Raw genomic sequence first — 22,372 nt, 5'->3', positions numbered from 1 at the left:
CTTGTGCGCTACAGTTTGCAAAAACAGGTGCCTAAAATTTAGGTATGACTCATCTTCTTAATAATCAAGCATGGGTCAGCACACTGTGTTACAATGCAGAGAGAAAACTCAAGAGCATCCCCTCCTGCAGCCACCCAGCAGCAGCTTTTTACTCGAACTATAAGGAATAATTCTGTAAATCCAAGACATTTTGTCCAAAAAGAATTGTCCACAGTGGTTCCATCCACTGTTTGTTAAATCTTGGAAAGAGAAAAAATAACCCTCTCTGACCAAAATCACTCCAGCTCCAATGGAAATGTAAGACACAAGGGGCCCATGTGGAGGGTACAGATTCAGATGCCATTCATGGTATTGTCTCTGAAGTTATCTAAGAAAGCAATACCACTGTAAACCATTCTCTGCAATACGATTCATGGGAAAAGCTCTCAAGTAAATGGGTATCCTAAAAAGTTTAGAAGTATCTTCACAACTTATTCCCAATCTGAATATCACACAAAAACAATGACCACATACAGGCAGAACCAAATCCTCTCTAGGTTGCAAAATAACAATGGTGACATCAACAAAACCCTTCAGTATGAGGATCTCAAACTGAGACGACTTCCATTACTTTCCCCCCTCCTTCTATTAGTTTAGACAATTTTCATCAGACAATCAGCATAATCTCTGTTCAGATGACAAAAACTAACCATTTAGTTACATGTTGGGGTTGTTTGGGTATGTTTTTTGCTCCAACAATAATCTTTTACTCCATTATTCAGGATAAGTAAATAATGCAGAATCTCATCAGTCTACACTTTTTCTTTTGAAGATCAGTCGAATATTTTGTTACAGTCCTCAGGCATGCACCAAACTTAACCTAAAAACATGGAACCAAGCAAAACACTGGCTAAGTGGAAACAGGGAAAGAAATGTTGTTTGGAAATGGGAATCACACTTGCATCTCAATCCAGGCACCCCATGTTTGCCATAAGACCACGACACGGTTGAGTTGCACAAGATTGTGAAAGCAAAATTGTTTTGGCTGAGCTGACAGTAAGAAGGTTGATACGAATCATAGAACCATTTAGCATGAGCTATATTATAATATTCAATTTAATCATGTTAAGTGTAGGGGGAGGGAGAAAGTAGGGGAAAAGGAACATACAAGCAATTTACTTTCAGGTACTTTTAACAACTTTATTTAAGCTTGTTTTACCTGCATAAAGAATATCCCAATATGCTTGTTAAGTGAAATGAAAATGGAAAGTGTTTCAAGTAGCATAAAGACATTAAAGAATGCCTTAAAGTGTATGAAAATTTTACATCAGCTCTTATTACAGTAGATTGCTGAACTGACAAGGGGGGAAAATGTATCGCAGGTTTCCTTCCACTTGTACATTAATAAGCACTTTTTAAGCACCATTCTGCAAAGAAACTCAAGCACTTCAATTCTTCAAGAACAACTCTGACTTTACTAACAATGAATAATATCAAGATATACTTTTATTTTAGAGAAATAAAAGACCTCTCCTGAGCTCTTTATTATCCCAATTTCTTTTGCAAAGGTAGATGAATGTACACCCATTGATCTGATGCTAGGCAGTCAAGGATCCTGATTGTTACCTTAAGCCTCAAGTAATTAAACAAAGCTGCTTCCAACTGAAAAAAAAACAGGCTTTAATGGTGGCCATTCATTAGGGTTGGGATCAGCTTTAAAAGTCACCTAGACCTGTCCCGATTCAGATGATAGTTTCCTATTTCACAGTCACCTGCAGTGGAAAAGAAGGGGTTTTGGCTCAGAAACTGAGCCATGCAAAAGTGACCAAGTTTTTAAGATACCACGGTCTTCACGCAAAAGATTTCTCTCTTCATCAGTTTTCAACCATACGAAACTTGAAGCTCAGATGTATTGTTCAATACTAAAAGGCTGAAGAGACTGAAAACATCCAGACCTCTACCAAAATCAACTCCTGGTAGCAAAGCAGATGCGCAGCATTTGTAGCATCTGAAATGTACCATTTAACCAACCCATGTCTTCAAAGGGGATGCAAGCCCTCATAACTATTTCTACACATCCTTAAATTTCCAGAGTATGCAAAAAAAAAATACCATATCAAAAAAGACTGAGACCCAAAAGGAGTTTTTCAGCACATAACACATCTCCCTGCTCCTCTTTTGGCCTGTTTGATTAGGATTTAGCCTATGCTGACAGATTATCTTTGGAAAGGCCCCTGGCTGTGCCAAAAAGAACAAGTTAAGCAAAGGATTAACCAATACACTCTCACTAATGCAGTCAAACTGTCAACAGGATCAAAGACTTCCACAAGAGACAGAAAGCAATTTAGGCAAGTGTCCCTCCATGAATTAATGCCAAATATACTATAACAATCACATTGTGCCTGAATGAAAGAATAGACTGCTTTGCTTTCACTTCTCACCAAAAAAAAGAGAGAGAATCGTATTCAAGTCAGACTGTTTATTCTCTAAGCAAATACTTCCATCTTCTCAGCACTTCTACTGAGACAAAGGATATTGTAAGAAAATCCAAATACAGTATGCTTAGAATGGGAGAGCATTAAAACAAGAAAATTCAACTCCAACAATGAAACTGAATGGGTCTTCAGAGCTCATTGTTAATTTTACTGAGCTACTTCATGCTGAAAAATACAACGTAGGATGAAGTACTTGTAGTTCCACTTATTTCAATGACAATCATGAAAACAGGGGACAAGTACTCCCAGAAACCGCACCTAAACTTTAGCCAAAGAATATCATTTTTATTTGATGCAGTGTGATGGACATAATGTAAGAAGGAACCTATTAAATTACTTCTGCCAAAATTTGCAGAAGCATTCCTCATACAAGGGAAAGGAAACTCAATAATTATACTTTAAAACACCATGTTGGAGTCAACACTGTTCAAAAAATGTCTTGGGAAACAAGTAATCATACTGACAGAAGGCAACCAATGTCACTAATGTTCCTCACTAAAGATTTTGTTGATAAACACGTAAATACATTGATAATTTAGATCAATATACTGATTTGAAATACATCTCCTAGCAAAGTGAGTCACATTAAAAAGAAACTGATGCTCTGTGTGTACCACTGAGAGAAGTGTAAACGCTGAGATTTACTACCAAGTTCTAAAAGCTACAGAATCCCAACTGGGGAAAGATCAAGTGTGTTTTGGAAGCCACCTTGCAGTTACACTGCCACTTTCTTCAGATGAAAATATCCTCTCTCCCAAAGGTGGAGAAAAAACAGCTCCAGTTTCTAGTGTGGGAAGTACAGTAGATAAAGCTATGACTGGCATTTTTTAGAACTGGTTAGAACTTTACAACCAGGTTTGCCTACTATGATTTCTCCTTGGCTCTTGTTAGTACCTGCAAGACAACTTAACTTGCGAGAATAACGCCAAGGAACTTAACTCAGGACTCATTACAAGATCATAGGGTTAATGCAAACTATGAACAGTCCACTGGTTGAATACTTGTTGAATTGCCAAGCAGGTAAGTCCTGACTCTTACAGCAAGCTCTGTATGAACCAACACCTCTTGTAACAACTTATAACAACTCCACCAATGATTGGGGTAACAAGAACTCTGCTATCAGAACTGATGTCCTATGCACTAAGGCCATCATCTTAAAGGATTAATAGGTGTATAACTTCAAAGCGTGGGTTACTGCAACCTAAGGAACAGAAACACTTTCTTCAGATATATCAGGAAATCACAGATCTTAGAAATGAAAAACAACACCCATATATACATGAATTCATACTAATTAAGCAGTCTCATTTTGCTCTTGCTGACAGACACACAAAGTTTAAATTGTCACCTTTAGGTTTTCCCCAAACTACTATTAATTTAACCCTTAGCTGTTTAGATTGAACAGGACAACAGCTGTATTTACCTTGCACAGGTCTGAGCATACAGTTTACATGAACAAAAAGCAAGGTTATTTCCAAACCAAAGAAAATCAGGATAACTCTACATCAATCACCATTTCAGAAGTCATTAGTCATCTAAAATTTGTTGTAAAGAGTGAAAGGACTGCAAGTTTTGCATTTCTGTTTTTGTTAAACCTTTATTCTCTCCTCATTCTTTTGGGTTTGGTGCTGTAAACCTCTCACTAGCTAGTCTGCATAATTATGAAACTCAATCCTGATCCAAGAGGAACTTTGAAGAGTTCACGATATGGCAACACGCGCCCGAAAACCCTCAACAAATAACTTAATTAATGAATGGCAAGAGGTCTTGACAGCCGCTCTCCAGAGGAGAGTTTGTCCTCAGAAGGCTTTAAAGAAAACATACAGTATTTCAGCACTGTGTTTAGACTTCTTACAAGATACAGCGTGATTAATGGAGAAAAAATAAATATTAAAAGTCTTACCATGTGCCAAATTAAGAAGAGTCCTTGATAAAATAGGCACTTCTTCTTCTATGAGTAATTTGAAAGAATAACTGTTTTTCATTACAACCTCAGCTCCCAGCAGGTCATACATAACCCAAGCCAGCTGCGGTTCAAACAAAGGTCTGGCCAAAGGATGGGCTCAAGGTGCGGATAAATTATTATTGCAAAACCAGTGCCAAGCTTGACTTTCCCCTCAGCTTCTCTCGTTTTAATGAATTGGGCTTGACCCCAAAACTTTGTTATTTTTAATACCCTGGCTTCATTTTTATTCTCTATTTTTCCACTTTATTACAAATAAAAAATTACTACATTCAAAGCAAATCAAAGTTCTAGGAATATCCTCTAAACGTGTTCACATGATCCCCAAAGTTTATAGAAGCTTATGAGTAAGGTACACGACCCGGCAGGTACACAGTGAACAATTTGTCTTACTTGAAAGCTACGTACTTGAAGAAAAAAAGTAAGTTATTTCTTGCACAGCTACACCAGTACATTCACAGAGTGAAGTCTTCCATTAATTATTTTCCACTGTTTATCCTCTACAGTTATAAAATAAATGTGAAATTAACTCAACTTGAGGGAGACAGAGGAGGTACAACCACAAAGAACAAGTATATGGCCCACTGTTCCTTATGTAAAAGAAGATTATAGTTCTTTACACCCTTTAAGAAGATCAGAGGACGGGTTCTCCAATGTCATCATGACTCTGTGCAAGAACCTCTTGGCTGGTTACCATGGCATTGACCTGATCACCTCAATTTTTCTGCAGTCTCTCATAGATCTTGGAGTTAACGAGCAACAACCACATGACTTAACCTTCTAATTTTCTTACCTTTGGCTAAAGAATTTTAGCCTACCTTTAGAGATCTTTATTCCAAAGTAACACGGAGTAACTAACCAGATGCCATATAGTCATCATAAATATTCTGCTATGTGCATACAATTTATTTTCACAGCTAAGAACTTCACATTCTTACCATTTTTTATGTGCAGCTGTAAGTTGTAAGACCATCCACCCTTAACACTTACAGAAACCTACCTTCATCTTCTTAGAGGCTTGCAGGCATTAACGAAAGTGACAGCCATTATAGTAGTAGATGTTCAGCTTTTATAAACTTAATATTGTGGTTACAATTTCCTGTAGCCTTAGCTTACTGTAGTTCTTTTGATGTTAGTGCCTGGTGAGAAACCTTGTTTAGACAGCTATAGGGTGGAGCTGGCAGGCTTTTAACTATGCCAGAAAACACAGACCACCGTAGAGTAGCACACGGGGTTCCTTATATCAGAATTAGTAAAATCCTGTCACTAGAAGGAGTGTAAATCCAGAACTGCTATATATCACCTAGGACATCAGAGCTCCCAATTGTAGATTACAGACAAAATGACATTCCAGAAAAAAAAAAAAAAGAGGGAAAAAACAAACAACACATAAAAGTTTCAAAATATAACAAAGACCAAACACAGTAGGAGAGTTTTAAGAACTCCAACAACATAGGTCTCGTTTCTACCCATATATTTCAACTACACAGAATAAATAATAGTTATAAGTCCCCCTCTGGGAGGCAGGGGGCATGTCTTGGACTATCATCCAAGATACAAATCTGAGTACAAGTCAGCAGTCAGTTTATAGGAAAAAAAAAAAACCAGAGATGAAAGCAATTAAACATAAAATGTGGTATTTGGGGTCCTCCATTTGAGCAAGGAGGAGGAAAAAACCCCACACGTTAGTTTCCAAACATGTGAAATCCTACAGAAAGAGTGAAACATTACATTGTGGTATTCTAAAGTAATACCTCTTGTTTATAACCATATAAATTTAGTCCCCTGGCACTACTGGGCTTATATAATAGAAGAGAGTTATTTTAACAGTGCCCTGTTAAAAAAAGAAGCAACTCATTTTCAACTCATTTTCTCCAGTGCGAGGGATGTGTGGCCTCATGTGAGAAAGGGAACATGCCTAAGTTATTACTGTAGGAAAGCAATCTGTCAAAGCCTGGTCGTTTTGGCATGGTGAATACCACTGGTGAGATCAGAGAGTCAGATCCTGCTTGCAATTACTGCTAAAGGACCTTGGAAACAGGCAGCCTGCTATCAATTATTCCCCTGGCCTCAGACACTTGGACTTGTCAAGTTCCCAGTGTCTTCTGTTTTGCAACAGCAAGAAAAAGGGCTTCCCATGATCGGTTCTTGGAAGTTTCTCACATGTTGTGTCACTCCAAAGTGTCATTAACAATTCAATTAAAATTTCACAGCACACGTTGGCATATTCAGCTTTTTGTCTGCTAAAATAAGGTCCAAGACAGATAAGGCAGATTCCATCTCCAAATCTTGACTTTAAAAGTTATGCTTTCATATGTAGATTATCAAACATGACACTGGCTGCCACCTCACTGTGGCTCTGTGTTTGATGTCCCTACTCTACTAATACTACAAAGAAAAAGCTGTTTAACTAGAAAACAGGATAGCAACATCACTTGCAAGATGTAACTTCTTGCCACATTTGTGTTTAGGTTGGTATACCAGCAACCTTATGCTTCCTTAAAAGCCTCACCAGTCTATTTCTGAAGTTGATTTGATTTTTAGAAACCCTTAAGTAGTATTAAATTACAGCTCTTGCTTTATTAGTTTATTTTCCTATGTGGGATTTTCTTGAGAGATTAGCTCCAGATGTAACGTGTAAGTGGAAATTAAATTAATCTAAAAGGTATATTACACATGAGTTTTACTAGATATGGCTGCTAAAAACAAAAAGGGGGGATATTGTTCATTCACATGGTTTATTCATAGTTCATGGGCCCCTCTGTCATTTTTCTCCAATTATACAATGTAAAAAAATTTAACATCTTAAGGTTTTCAGTAAACTTGGAAAGAAGGTTCAGTCTTAAGCCTTCTAAGGCAGCTTTTTCTCTAAACCATCAATAGGTTTAGTCATGCAAGGAGAAGATTCTTTAAACTTACCAAAGACTTTGTTTAAAGCCCAGGAAAATGTGGACTGTCAGCATCCTTTGTGTTGTTTTGCAGCTTAAAGCCATTCCCCAGTACACTGGTGACCCTCTACCTCAATTCTCTGGTTTCTCTCTGACATCAAACTCAGGATTATTGTTAGATTTTCTTCTAGGCAAAAAGGAGATTAGATGCCCAGCTGCAACAGCTGACTGACAGGAAAGAGGGGAGAAAAAAATACAGAGATATATAAAAAAAGTTTAACCACCGTATTACCACAATAATTTTCTTCCACATGCCAACTGACAGCATTGACCATCGTCTCCATGGCTTGAGAAGCAAAGACTGCAAGAAATGGGGGTACCTCCCCTCACAGTGTCAAAACAGGAGTTGACAGTTCAAGGCAAAAATGATTTGCATGTAAATCCTGATCAAAAGCCAGCTTGCACCCTGAAGTTGTCAAGTTTTGCTACCAGTCTGACACTTAAATGGGCTAGAGCAAAACTTGATTTAAACTGAGGAGAAAAAAAACATGGCAACTCAATTACCCCCTTGCAGATCAGATCTGGCAGTTCAGGTCAAGCTTTTCACCCTGCCATTTCTCAATACCTGATGCCTTAAACAAACAATATGTATTCCTTCTACAACCTCAGATGAAAATACATTTCCCATGGCTCCCCTACTGTGCCTTTAAAAGTGAATGGGGAAAAGAAAAAGGTTCAGAAATATTGTGCAAAGTCTCTTTTTTATCTCTTTTTTTAAATTATCTCCTGATCAAAACAGCTTAAATTATCCAGGAGGGAAAATATTTGATGCAAATATACTTGCTGTAGAGAGATGTCTAGTGTGTATTGTCTTCTAGAAGAACTCATCTGCTTTGGTAAAAATCCTGGCCCATTAAACAGGAGAAGCCAAATCATGTTTGTCTGCAGCATCACATAACAAAGAACTATTTTGATCTGCCCAAAGGATGTTAAAACCAAATTTCTAGTGTGAAATTTTGTGAAAAAATGAGGGAAGATTTCTATGGCTCACTCAGTTTGATCAGGATTGCTCCATAAAATGTTATACAAATTAAACCCAGCATTTTTCTAGGCTCTAATTCTTAGAGCGGTTCCATCCTTCTTCCAGTCACTTCATGCAATTCCTTAATAGGTTTCTGTAGCAGTGCTCAACAATTTTAACACCTGCTACTGATTTGTTTTGTGTCCCCAGACATTCCCCTTTGAGCAGCAAACCCGAGCATCCACCTCAGCTTGTTTCCAAAGTAACTTTGCTCTGTTCATTGCCATTACAATGAGGTATCTGAGATACCCTTCAGATGTTGCTTCACAGGCAAAAAGGGATCAATGACAGAGAAACCAGTGGATTGCCTGGAGATTACTTCGAATCCTTAAGCATGGGAATTAGGGAAGTTCTTAATGAGATCCCATCTTTCACAGAAGTTCATTCATGTTACTAGTACGAATTAGAGGAACTGCAAAAATACGCTCACTACACAACCACACACCATCCAGAACTAAAGACTGTAAAAGCACAAACCCACTCAGCCTCTCCATCTCAGCTGTGTAGTTGATTTCAGCTACAACGGGAAGAGAATCTACGATAGTGCAATGATGATGTAACACCACCATCGGTATTCGTGATTACGTCACAACTGATCCTCCTCCTTCAAACACTCAGATCTCACCACACCACAATCACGCCAAAGCAACATGACAAAACCTAACTACTCCTGCTTTAAGGGAACACTCTGGGCCAGTGTAAGAATTAGACACAGTTTAGTTTCCTGGTTTTCACTGCAGAGACAAGAAACATTCAGAGTTACTGGTATGACCAAACTGATATTTTTGTACGTTACTATGAACGTCTCTGACCTCAACATAAAAATCACAAAGGATTTTAAAGCTTCATTTGATTGGGAAGCTGGAAAGTATTTACAGCATTATTGCTTAGATTATAAACTCTTTGCAGCAAAGATTATTTTGTTCCAAGTCATACAAGACATTGTCAAAACAACGTCCTGCTGCAACTGATTTTACACACTCGCAGAGTAAGGGCAGAAATTACTTCAGGAGAACCTGAAATTGTGCCATTTTTCTTTCTACAACTCTAGCTCAGGCTACACCTGAAATTAACATCAGTTCTTTAGTGAATCAAGCGGAAGCATTCAAAATAAAATGTTGCCTCAAGGTTTTGGTCTCAGATTCTAACTTCAAGTATACAATGCCATCTTCGCTTACCCTCATCTTTATTTCTGTAGTTGTAATAAAGCCTTTAAAATGTCACATATGCACTCTAAAGCAAACAGAAATTGTAGAAGTTTAACTAAGCTACTGCTTCATCATGATTGGATGAAGTGAGCAACAGCTGTTTGGTTGTCCCTCCACTGGAGTGGATGCTGGACACTCATCTGGAAGGAAAAGGCCACGTTGATGCAGTGAACTGGTTCTCTTACGGCATTCCTGGGCTGAGCTAACATCCCTGCCATTTGCAGGCAGTAACGACAGAACAACTTTTGCTGACCCACTGAAAGCTTATAACAATGTCCCTGGCTCGCCACTAGCTTTACAAAATCAGATGTGAGGTCCAGAAGTCGCAGGTGATGCAGGCTGGAAGTAAAGAAGTAGGAAAGCAGCTCATTAGTATTCTATCCTTTCAAGGAAGAGGAGTGATTTTTTTTCACTGTGGTTCACTTCTAGCCCAACACAGAAGCAGTTAACACACAGGTCACCTCCTCATCACCAAGGAAAGGCACCGTTTCCAGCCTCCTGATGGATGGAAATCATGTGCTTCACTGCAATCTAGTCCTGCACAGTACCGACATGCATTCAGAGACCTGAGCCATATGTAAGGCAACATACTACAAGTAGGTTCCCAGAAGTTTTATAGAGCGTGAGTTCGGCACAGACCAACAGTAACTCACCTCTATGAAGATGAAAGCCTTCTTTGCACTGAACACACACAACAGGTGACAAGAGTATTTGCAAATGCCCTTATACCAGCCTGATGAAAACAGTGCCACTTTATCACTGGGAGCTCAGATTTCCAAAGTGTTACACATCATATCTTTGACATGAGAGTGAAAATTACATTTCCACAGCTATTAGACTACGTTTAATTTGGAGTGTATGGAAGAAGAAGGCAAGACACACACTATAACCCAACTCCCACAGTGCAGAAGATACTAGTGGAGTAGCACTAACGAGAAAAACTTTTCCTAGCTCTAACCACCTGTTTTGTTTCCCCAGACAAACGCTCCTATCATAAGACAACCATCTATATCCAAAGAGGTCATGACTATTAGAGTTTTCATTTAGATTGTACAAATGTACTGCCATAGATGCTTAAAGTCTGCACAGTATCATTCCCCTATAAATCAATCTGACAGCTTTATGAATTTTCTCAAAGAAGTTTAAAAGCCACCTCTATCCAGTTCAAAATGTCAGAGAAGGAAAAGCTTTAAAAACAGTACCAACACGTTTTTAGGAAAAGCACAGGCACTTGGCTCCTAGAGCTGTCTGCTACCATCTATCAATGAACACAGAGTCTTGCTTCTACTTGTATTTACCAGGGAGAGGTCTGGTGGGCAATACCACGCTAGTGCACTCACACAGCAGTTGCCTGTGGGAAGTGAACCTTGCCCACAACGCCTCCCACCACTTCTTTTATTTTCCGTGTACGAAGATTACTTAAGATCTCACTGACCATAAGTACATTTTGTTTCTTCAAGGCTCAGAGAATCTAGGTTAGGTTTTCCTATCATTCTTATAAATTCAAAGGTCCCCCTATTTCTGCTCAGAGCTAAATCAGATTTACAACAACTGTCAAAGCATAGTATGACAGATAAATTAATCTTCCCTTCATGAGTTTATATCTGAGGCATCTGGCTGCTGATCTGGCCCTAACAAGCACAGGGTTTCTACAAGCTGTCGTTTAAAACTGATGCTTTCATGACTGGAGATGAATTATTCTGTCAGGAGAATCTATTTATTCAGGAGTTAGAAGGTGGGGTTTTGGCTGTAGGATTAAGATGATCTCATGGGTTAAGGTCCTCTTGAAGCACCTGTTTAAATCCTATCCTGGAGTTGATCGTATTACACTTTGAATATGGACTATGCTACACTTTAGGACATTTGCAGAATAAGGAAAAGATTTTTTCTTCCCCAAAGTTGACTTCTTTTCCTCAAGCCCAACACTTGGCCATGAAGCCATTGGGAAGTCAATTGAGGATCTATCAACTAAACAAGAGGGTAAGTTAATGAAGACTACAAGACGTTGACTGCCAAGCTTCAGTCCAATGTAAAAGATAAATTCCACAATGAATCTTCTGCATATTTAATCTGTTCATCTGATGGTTAAAAAGATGCCTGTGCAATGGCTTATAATCAATTCCCAATGAGTTTTCACCATTCAGATACAGAACACCACGTGGGGGATTTCAGAGCAGTGGACTTAGCCTGTTAAACAATTGAATAGCCAGGTTCATTGACATGTTCCTCAGTCCAGCTAAGGGATCCAAGCCAAGCTATCATCAGATGGGTAAAAGAAGACATTAAGTAGTGAAAGAAAAGAATCAATATCTGAAATAGACTCATATCTAGCTTTCAAAATAATTTGGGGCAATATAATGTTGTAAGAACAGGAAAAATGAATACACTTAAAGAAAAAAATCAGTAATGTTTTTGCATCAAAGCAGCAATAAGAAATATTTTGGGTGGGCAGTATGATGAACCAAAATAAGTTCCCTTCTCGATGAATCATTTTCAAGAGTCTAAAAGTAATAAAGAAAACTTCATCTCTCTTCTCAGTAAGTAACCCAGTTGCTGGCAAGGAAGAGATCATTTTCAATAGTTAACATGGAAATGGAGGTCATCTAGAAGAAACTCGGTTTTGTTGTGGATATCTGAATTGTCACTTTCTCCATGCTCCTTTCTCAAGCATAAGCCTCCTTTACACAAGCTTTTATTTTTAGGGTGACAATGCCCTAAAACAATACCCCAAAATAATTAAAACATGGCTATCGCTCTTTTTATTTCAGAAAATAAAATATCCTCTAACAGGCTTGAAAAAACACACTCAGAAGCTGAACTGTGTTGAAACTATCACTCTTCCAAGAAGACATCTAGTCTTCCTTCTCAAGCTGTCATTATCAGCCACAAAATCTGCAGAGGAGACCACGTTCCCATTGTGTCCTCCCTTGACATTTCCTTAATATTTGCGACCCTCCACTGCACAGTGTTTTCTCAAACCTCCCTTCTCTTTTTAAAGGGATGGCAGGGCTGTGGGAGGGTGAATTCCACAGAATCTGAACATCAACAAACATAAACATTGCAGAGACCAGATCTTTTACTTAGGCTACAACTATTTTAACCACAAGACAATTTTAAAACAATTAAAACACAAAATGCAAATGTGTGTTTACAAGAGAATTCATTTTCTGCTAAGCACCACTTATAATTCCCATTGACCTAAATCATCCCATCCCACTATCCAACAAGCCACTTGCATTTTCAGTTCTAGGAATCAAGCCATCCCCTAAGTCTGGTTTTCTGTTATCGCTTCAGGAGACATTCCGTCAAAACTCTGCACAGCAGCAGGACAAAACGGTTTGAAAACTGCTGTTTAAATGTAACTGCTTTTGGAAATATTAATGAAAAATTTAGCACTTGGGTGCTGTGAAGTCGATCAACTTGCCTTTGCAAAAACAACACAACCGCAAAGTTTCTCACAGCACTCAAAGCAGACTGCTAAATTTACCTTGCCTCCAAATGCCTCAGACAAAGTATCTTGTTCTTCTGAAGGATTAAATATAAGCCAATATAAAAATCCAAAGGACTATTCTTGAAGGATTAGCAATCACACAAGCTAACACTTAAAACCTACAAAGTACAGTGAGTGGGTCCTAGCAAAAACCATGCATCAACCTAATTATAGTAAAAATAACTTCCACTAAGCACAGCAAACTAATGCAAGATCTATAAGATGTTCAGGAAAGAGAGATAAGTCTGTGGTATTTATGACTTTAGTCATTCTTTCTCAAAACAACAGATGAAATAAAATGTATGACATTCCCAAAGAGGGAGTTTCTACTGTAATTCATCTTAAAATGCAATGTTCTGTCATCTCCAGTAACACTTACTGAAAGCAACCATCAATACTTTTTGTCAAAAACCTGCACTCTGTGTAAAATGTTCCATCAATCTCTATTTACATAAAACACAAAACTTTCAGTGTGGTTCTAAAGCAGAACCATTCAGATTCTCTGTCTCCCATTTTCATGCTCTGTTGAAAAATTATTTTGACTGACACAGAAAAAAGGAAAAAAAAAACCCCTCCATGCCTAACAATTTATAGTAAGGTTGTTTTTTGTTAATGTAAAGCAAAGCCACACAGAGTTGTTCTTTTCTATTGATCAGCTAAGCAAAATAGAGCATTATTTGTTTACTTTGCACCATATCCAGTTTTCCTTCTACGTATACAGAGTCTAAATAGTCTAACTTAATAATTGGTGGCCAATTTTGCAAAGTAAGCAATTTAATATAGTCACTTAATCATGTTCATGTAGCCCATACCTTTTCCCAGACATATAAAAAGCACTCAGAGTCACCATCCTGTAATTTTACTCACATGAGCAGGACCATAAATTTCAATCAGAACTAAATCACAGGGAGAAGAATATGTATGTATGCAATGCTTTTGGGTTTAGGGGCATAGTTTTCTAATCCTCATATTGCATTCACAGTGTTTCTAAGCTATTAGGCACTAGCAGATCAATACTTGAACAGTTGTTGTTAAAGAGCATGGAGGAAAACTACAGCAGAAATATACAGCCACAAAGCAGTCATTCATTTTCCAAGTACCAGGTTCATAGTCTTGTTATTGGTCACATCCAGAAGTGAATTAGTTGACTTGAAAAGGCGAGTGGGGAGTGTTTTCCAAACTCTTTCCTCTAGAAGAGGACTGTTCTTTTGCTGTATCACATTCTCAAGTGAAAGTGTGCACTGCCCTGCGTAATTTAACCACATCTCTAGGCCTGTAAGAAACAGAGCTGAGACAAGCAATGGAAGTGAGCAGAGCAGAGCTACCACGGACAGATCATGGAAACCCACACAAGGATGGCCTCCAGAAAAGCAGGACTGCAGGGGACAGGGCCAGAACTGGACCTCATAAAACAATCATCACAGAATCAGAAAGGTCTCGTAAAAACTCTTGCTTTTCAAGTTCAAGTCAGTAAGACCTCAATGATCTGCCTTCACTGTTCTGCCTTCACTGTTCACCCAGTTTCATTCCAGAAACAGAGGAACAAGAATTGGAAATACTTCCCAAATCCCACTACAGCTCTCTTTTGGATAATATGTTTATACAATACATTTCATCACAAGGGAGATGTTCCACTCCATCATCTCTGTGGCCCTGTGCTGAACTCTCTCCAGCAGCTCCCCGTCCTTCTGGAACTGAGGGGCCCAGAACTGGACACAATATTCCAGATGCAGTCTCACAAGCTTCAAGCTCCTTTTTCTTACAGATCAGAGACCCAAGCCAGAACATCTCTTCCACACACGTTACAGGAATTTAATTGACTTTCCTAGCCCTAAAATAAACAGTTCATAAATCAGCAACTGAAACCAATTCAACTTCCATCACAGTACTGAAATTAGTAGTGCTTTTGTTGTGAAAAATCTACATTTGGCTTCTCCTGTTTTCATGTGTATTTTATTTATAAATTACTAATGTTTTTCCTGGGGCAAAATGGCTGAAATAATATCTACACCAACCATACCCCTGTCATTTGAAGGAAAAAAAACCCCACAGTACAAATTGACTCAACGAGGGGGAGCTATTAGCAATGAATACACAAGCAATGCTCAATTCTGCACAATCATCATTACCTACACAGTTGAATACTTAATATGCTGCCTCCTGCAAGAGTTACAAAGTGGCTGCCTGCATTAGACAGTCAAGAGAAATAAGAATATGATGTATGCCTAGGGAGGAAAACAAATGTTGTATTTTTTCCCTTTCCTGTCCAGTTACACAAAAAACTCAGCTGAAGATCTCAAGGCGTGCCTTGCTTCTTTCAAATCACATAAACCACAAAACCAACTACAGTAGAAATTCGTCCCTTTAAGTGAACCTAGTAATCATTGGATTACAGCAGACGTATTTGGCCAAAGAACTACAGATTTTCAAGCTATTCAATAGTCAAAAATGCAATGTCTCCCAAACATTCCAGCATACATGTGACAGAAACAACAGATGAACAACAGAGAGCAACGCCACTACAGACAGTTTTCTGTTAATACACAACATGCCAGGTAAGTGAAAAGTCAGCTTGAAAGAGACACGTTTTTATAGGCACTATAGGAAGCTCTGCACACCATCTCAGACATTACAGGACAGAGGAGGTGAGGGAAACCAATTAACTAGATGCATTCTTCTCTGAATGCCTAAGATCCTTTGCTCACATTATGAATTCATGTATCACCTCTCTCACTCCACTGAACAGTTGGGCCTCACTACTCCTCTTGGGTAAAAAAATTAAATGATTAAATTGACTGTAAGGGTCTTAAAAGCACTGACCAACCGAATTTGTGACAGCACAGTGTAATAGTATTTAGTTCACTGTTGCCCAATTGTTTCTGCAAAACACAAGCTCCAGTTTTGCAAAAGTAAATTAAGCTTTAGCCTAATTTAGCTCATGCTTGGGGATGAGAACCAGCACAATGCTGCATTTGAAGTCTTTAGGTTGAGAGAAAAGAAAAAGGCCAGTTCAGCTTAATATTTTTTTTTCAAGGGAGTTATACAACTAGAATTTGACCCAGTAGTTCTGAGAAACATAATTCCAAGTTGTACACCATCAAATCTAATCTGGACATCGAACCTGTCAACACCCATTCTCCATCTGACTGAATTTTAATAGGACTTTCTATTTATTCTGGTCAAGGCTGGAGCCCAGCAATTCAGCCTCAAGATGAAGGGCTTTACTACCAGCAAACACTGCTGATATGAATAAAAAGCAATCGCTGCAAGAAGCAGAACAAGACACCTTTAACAGAAAGGTCCCTAAAACCCAGACAGAATTCTCCTCAAGACTGGGCAAAGTCCAGTGGAAAGATTCACCATACATCAGATCTGTTCTTAAGTTTGGATTAAATCCTGCAGTTTGCTTCCTCTAACTCACAAGAGATTGCAATAAACCCCCAAGTGTCCTACCAATCCATTCTCTGGAACACCTCCCAGAGCCATTTCTGGTCTATCCCCTTTATTCAACAGAGTGCTTTTGTGCAATTTTACAAACACAGCAACATACTAGATCATCCTGGCAACGTGAGGAAGTACAACTTGAACTGGCTAAATGTCAGTGGAAAAAAGGATGGGTTGACTGTAGGGATTGGAGGGAAGGTGAAGGAACAAAGACAAAGCTGCAAGCAAAAGACTCCTTTTGGCCTCCTTGGCTCTCAACAGCCAGAGAATCTACCCTAGAGGTATAAACAGGGACAGATTCTCTTCTCAGCTCTGACTGCTCTAAGAGATGCATCTTTACTGCAGAATTAACCAAGCTCTTGAGCTGCCATCTCTAATCTAGTTTCTATTGACACAAAGCTTTTCAGCAGCCTGGTTAACTCACTGACTTGCCAGGTGGGACAAGGGCTTCCAAAAGCTTTCTAGTGCCTCTCCACATTCCCCCCACCCACTGCCCAGAGAACCAGTTTGCCAGCAGTTCCATTGGAATGGAACTGTAACAGGGCTCACCCCCAGGAGCCAGGAACTGAGGGACATATCCTCCGAGCACACGTGGGGAGCAGCGTGAGCATCACTGGTGAGGGAGTACATGACTCTTCAGGTTGGTTGCTCCCAACCAAACCTGGTTAATCCCAATCATTCAGGCTGACACCCTGCAGTGAAAAACCTAATGAACAAATGTTTTGTTTTCTGACACATCAGAGCTTCACATTAACACACATAACACAATTAACAATTCATTTCCAACGAGGAAGCGTTTACAGCAAAACTGGCAGAGGGAGCAGTATTTACTTGCCCAGAGTCTAAATATCACTCTAGTGAGATTTGTATCATAACCTTCAGAATCTGAGGGCTGGCTGTAATGGCCAGACAGTAAACTGAGCTCGAGGGGAAACAAAATGTGCATAGTTTAACTAAAAAAATATCATCTGGCTTTGACCTCACTGCACAAGAGATCACTCAAAGTAAGCAGAATTTATCCACTCATGTGCATTCTTCAAGATTACCTGCGTAAAATTTCTTCAGCCAGTGCAGGAGTGTTAATTTCTGGTTTAAAGACTAAAAATAGATACAACAAGGAAACTGATGTACTGGCAAGCTTAAACAAAAAGAACACACAGAGCAGTTCCAAAACATAAATATCCATCATTCTTTCGTCCTGGTCCTGTCACTGTCCAGGGGCCAGCACAAAAGTACAAGATAAAAGCCATTCATTTTAGGCATCATGCAAAAATAAACCAAATCAATTGCCTCCAAGCTCCCCAAAATAAGAAGTGAGCAAGTCTGATCAATGACTTTCAATTAAGATGATAAAAACCTGCTGCTACGTTTGCTTAAGGGAATCTGGAGGCTGCGCACACGCCGCATTGCACTCCGCTATCTCCAGTTGAAAGACAGCACAGATAAAGGAATTGGCCACGTGAAAACGTCGAGATTCATCCCAGGTGGCCATAAAAACAACAAAATCTCCAAAAATTTACAGAGCAAGCCCTATCCCAATGGTAGAATTCCCACCTAAGGTTTCTCAAATTAAAAGTCCTTCCAACCCTCCCAGAAATCTGAAAGCCTGCGTTAGCGAGGGCCGGCTCCTTCCAACCGTTTGTTCAGAGACTCTCCAACAAGCATACAGCACACTGTAAGAATTCAATTTGGAAACCATCATCTAAAGCACAGAGGAGAACAGGAAAGTCATATTGCTATAATGCTTAGATTATCAATCATCTTGACAGTTTATTGGCTTTATCACCACACATACCATTAAAATGATGTCTGGCCTAGAATGTCAGGAGGCAAACATTAAACAGACCAGGATTAAAAAGCAGATCCCAAACAGCACTCCAGTAAAGTTTCCTTTCCACTCTGAAATTAGTTAGAGCTGACTAAGTAACTGGCGCTAGGCTTTGAAGAAATATACAGCCTAAAAGGCGCAGAGTCAACACAGACTTGACGAGCTGATAGGTAATGTCATGTTATGGCAACTCTAAAGCTCCTGCGGTTGATTTATCACGTAGTGTGTGCAACAGAATGATTGCTAATGGAGGGTGGAGGAAAAGGGGGGGGGGGGAACACAGCAAAACAACAACAGCTTAATTTGCTGCATCTTAGAGCCAAGGGCCTGCATCAGAAAGGGCCAAATGAACTCCTTGAAGTCAAGCAGCACTGCTTGTGTTATCAATTTTGTAATTAGCAGCCACACACATCAACAATGACATTTTGTTACACTAAAGTAATTTTACAGATTAGGAAAATCTAAGAGTGACAGCGTATATTCATAATTCAGTAGTACCAGATAATGAAAGAAACGCAAATCCTGAATTTTTAAAGCATAGCTGTGTGTGTCACTCTGGTAACTAAATCCTGACACAATTAAAATTGTGCATCAACGGGGTGCAGTTGAGAACTGTGTCATTTGTTCAAGACCGGATTGCCACAAGCTCAGGAACACGCAGGCAGGCAGTTACAGCTAATTAAATGCAACTTTCCTTTTCCCCAACCCCCTACCTCTGAAAAAAAATGACATTTCTAAATGTTATTTTAGTTTCTGTATCCTTCTGTCTTTATTTTGGTTTTCCTTTCCCCCCAAAACATATTGACATTTGCATCATCCTCCTAATATTCAATTATTTAAGTATGTGTCCATTTTCAATTACAAATAAGCTAATGGCAAGTCCAACAGAGAGAAACAGTCAAATAATTGAGCCACAGCATTCACAGAAAAACTGTTTATGTGCTTTCTTATGTCAGTCAGAACCAACATGCACATACCCATCTCAATTTTAAACAGATTAATCCAACAGCAACTACTATACTGATTTCTATCTCATCATGTGCATTGCTTGAAAGAGTACTTCTATCTCTGAGAAAGGTGTTGGGAGCTTCAGTATTTGCCAAACACTGATAGAGCTCTGTTGTATGAGCACTGAAGCTTTAATATTTTGATTCCACTGCAAATAAGATTCACCTCTGCAATTATTATTTCACAGTCCATGCTGACTCTTCTTTTGAGGGACTGAAGCCGTGGTTTTTTCAGTACTTGTTGTCATTTTGAAATTAAAAGGCAGCTAAATGAAAGCCTAACTTAAGGAAAAGTGCTGACTTAATACTTGATAAACCATGGCAGCAATTTGTAGTAAAAATCACTGTTTTATCCTTAACTGTGACATTTACTATATATCAGCTGACACAAGAATTTCAGCAAGGTCAGAGCCACAGCAATCTCTCAGATGAATTTTAAAACACGGGTAAAGACATCTAGAACTGTTCCCTGGCAAAATACACAACTCACAGTCTCCAAGGCAAAGCCAACCAAGCAATTAGCTGTCTTCAAAGATCTGACACAAAGACCTCAGACATCTGACACCACCTCGTACCAACCTCTGAATCACCCACGTTGAAGTCCTAATTGACCAAAGAGGACATTCTAAAATGAGGAACCTAACAGCAGCTCTTTTTGTTGCCTGCAATTATCATCCTGAGGCTGAGGAATACTGGAACTGATCTAAGCACAGAAGCACCTACAACAAAGGGAAATTTAGATGCTAACTGTACTATCAGGAGGTCAGGAATAGATGAAGCAGGCCTCAGAAAAGTTCAAATTACCAGAACAAAAACACAGAGATGTGAACTCTCCCTCCCTGGAAGCTTCTTTCATCAGCTGTTCTTCATATTGTGCTAGTTCCACACATTGTGTGATGAGAGTTGGAGGAGCGGACACAACAGAATAAGGTGGAGGAGGATAACACACATACTCCACCTACAACTGTGACTGTATTGTCTTCAAAGCTAGTGAGGAGAACAGTTTTCTCCAGCAGCAGATGAATATCTACCAACCAAAAAGGTGGTATCACGATTAGCATCCCAAACTGGGAAGAGAAGAGTCACACTTGCTTCAGGAGCCTTCACTTCATCAACATCTGCCCATTCACGGCATCTAGAGCACGCACTGCACTCGTGGCAATGAAATGTTACAGCAAAAAGATGTTCACAAGACAGAATCACTTCATCTTACACCAGTTGTTTTTTGTGGTTTTGTTTGCTTCACGAGCTTTACTTCTCATACCACAACTGCTGTACCCAGCAAGTCCCCAAGGACCCAGGCCTCACTGGCAGTTAATGATCCATTAGACAGCCACCTTGATGCAAACCAGAAGGTGGCTAATGCTCTAACAAAGTGGTCCTAAACTACAATAACAGACAACATTCAAGGATTACAGCCACTATAAACCAGTAGTCATAGTTAATAACTGTAATATTTCATTAAAATGGCTGGAAATGATGCATACCAGACACCCAAACAATTACAGATGACCACAATGGTATTAGAAAAGTTGCAATGCAACATTGAAAGAAAACAAGCTAGCCACTCGCCACAGCACAATGAATGTATCTTCTCAATGTAAACTCTTCCTACTCATTTCACCATCACAGGCACAGAAAAATTCGATAAAGAACAGAAATTCCAGACAAGTAGCTGGCAGTGGTATTGCCAGTCACAGGAAACAACCAGCTTCTCTAAGAGTAGCAAGAAGCCTTCTCCTCTGATTCCACACGCAGCTCAGACAACAAAACTACCTTCATAGCTTCCACTTGCTTACTTTTTTTTTTTTCCTGAAGACTAGCACACCAGTAGCTACGTCAGAACACAAACCATTAGCTAAGCAGAGTATAAGCTGCTTTCACAAGAGAACACTTTGCACCATCTAAACGTAGACTAAAGAATACACATATCATATGGCACGGTTTAACTCTATGCCACAGTCGTTTCTTTGTCCATGCTCCCTGCAAATTCATTTACAGACCTAGAAATAGAATGGGAATAAATAAATTACAGTATTAGCTTAAATATTCATGTAGAATACTGAAGTATGACTTGGGCAGTGCTTTTAGACCAGTATTGACAACATGGTAAAGTAGTAAATCCCTTTAAAGTGCAAAGCTACCTGCTAATAAACTATCACAAAAAATGGTTAAGGAAGCAAGAAAAAAAGGCAAGAAACTAAACTATACTTCTTTAATTGAGGTTAAAAATCATTAGCTATCAAATTAATTTCAGTATTAATAACATGAAATAAGCCTTTAGAAAGCTTTGTATCTTGATAAATGAAAGGTATACCATGAGTGCTATCACCCATTTGTCAGGATTAGGGTATTGGATTGTGTTTTTGTTGTGTTGGGTAGATAGCTATGAACCAGCTACACTGAAATACAGAGAAAGTAGTTGGAATAAAAGAGTGGAAGTGCCATTTCCACAAAAGTTCTGTAAAGCACTATTTTACTGGCAATATAGTTAGCCTTTGGCAACATGCCACACAGACCGAGAAATGCAGGGTCTATAAAAAAAACTGTGATATGGTGCAAAAGAGGGGATTCAACACACCCTGAAACACCCATACACGTGGTAATGACAACAATATTCACATTTGGAATTAATGTTCTTGTAGCTTTGTAAGAATTGCAATCAATTTCATCACTGAAGGAGAAAGTTTTAGAAGTTAAATTGATTGGGATTCTTTTCTAGCTAGTTTAGCATTTTAAATTGGTTAGAAGCTTTTCAGAGGTGGATGAGATGAGTATGGATCAAGTGACTGCTAGTGAAAAAAGCCTCAAGATCCTCTGGCATAGGAGGCACTACTAAGATTGTGAACAGAATGCAATTTCCTATTAACAATTTACTTGCCCTACCCAAAAGTTGGAGAAAGGCCCATATGAGATGCTCTCCTGGCAACTAATAGAGCATATATATCACTATATATATATATATATATATATATAACTTCTGAGCAGA

General features: G+C 39.0%; 1 protein-coding gene across 4 annotated transcripts in view; it reads right to left on the bottom strand.

Annotated features, from left to right (window-relative positions):
• LRMDA (leucine rich melanocyte differentiation associated) overlaps positions 1–22,372 on the bottom strand; it is a 666,943-nt gene that overhangs the window by 563,593 nt on the left and 80,978 nt on the right. The window contains exon 1 of one of the 4 annotated variants that reach the window (XM_062001284.1): positions 7,357–7,420. The exons of the other annotated variants lie outside the window; for them this stretch is intronic. Coding sequence (XP_061857268.1) covers positions 7,357–7,400 — 44 coding nt within the window. The 5' untranslated portion in view covers positions 7,401–7,420. Of the gene's footprint in view, positions 1–7,356; positions 7,421–22,372 lie in introns of those variants that run through there. 4 annotated transcript variants of the gene reach the window in all.

The sequence above is a fragment of the Colius striatus genome, chromosome 8, assembly GCF_028858725.1.
Source record: "Colius striatus isolate bColStr4 chromosome 8, bColStr4.1.hap1, whole genome shotgun sequence".
Classification (NCBI taxonomy): domain Eukaryota; kingdom Metazoa; phylum Chordata; class Aves; order Coliiformes; family Coliidae; genus Colius; species Colius striatus.
Note: the sequence above shows the minus strand (reverse complement) of the source record. Positions and strands in the feature narration are given on the sequence as shown.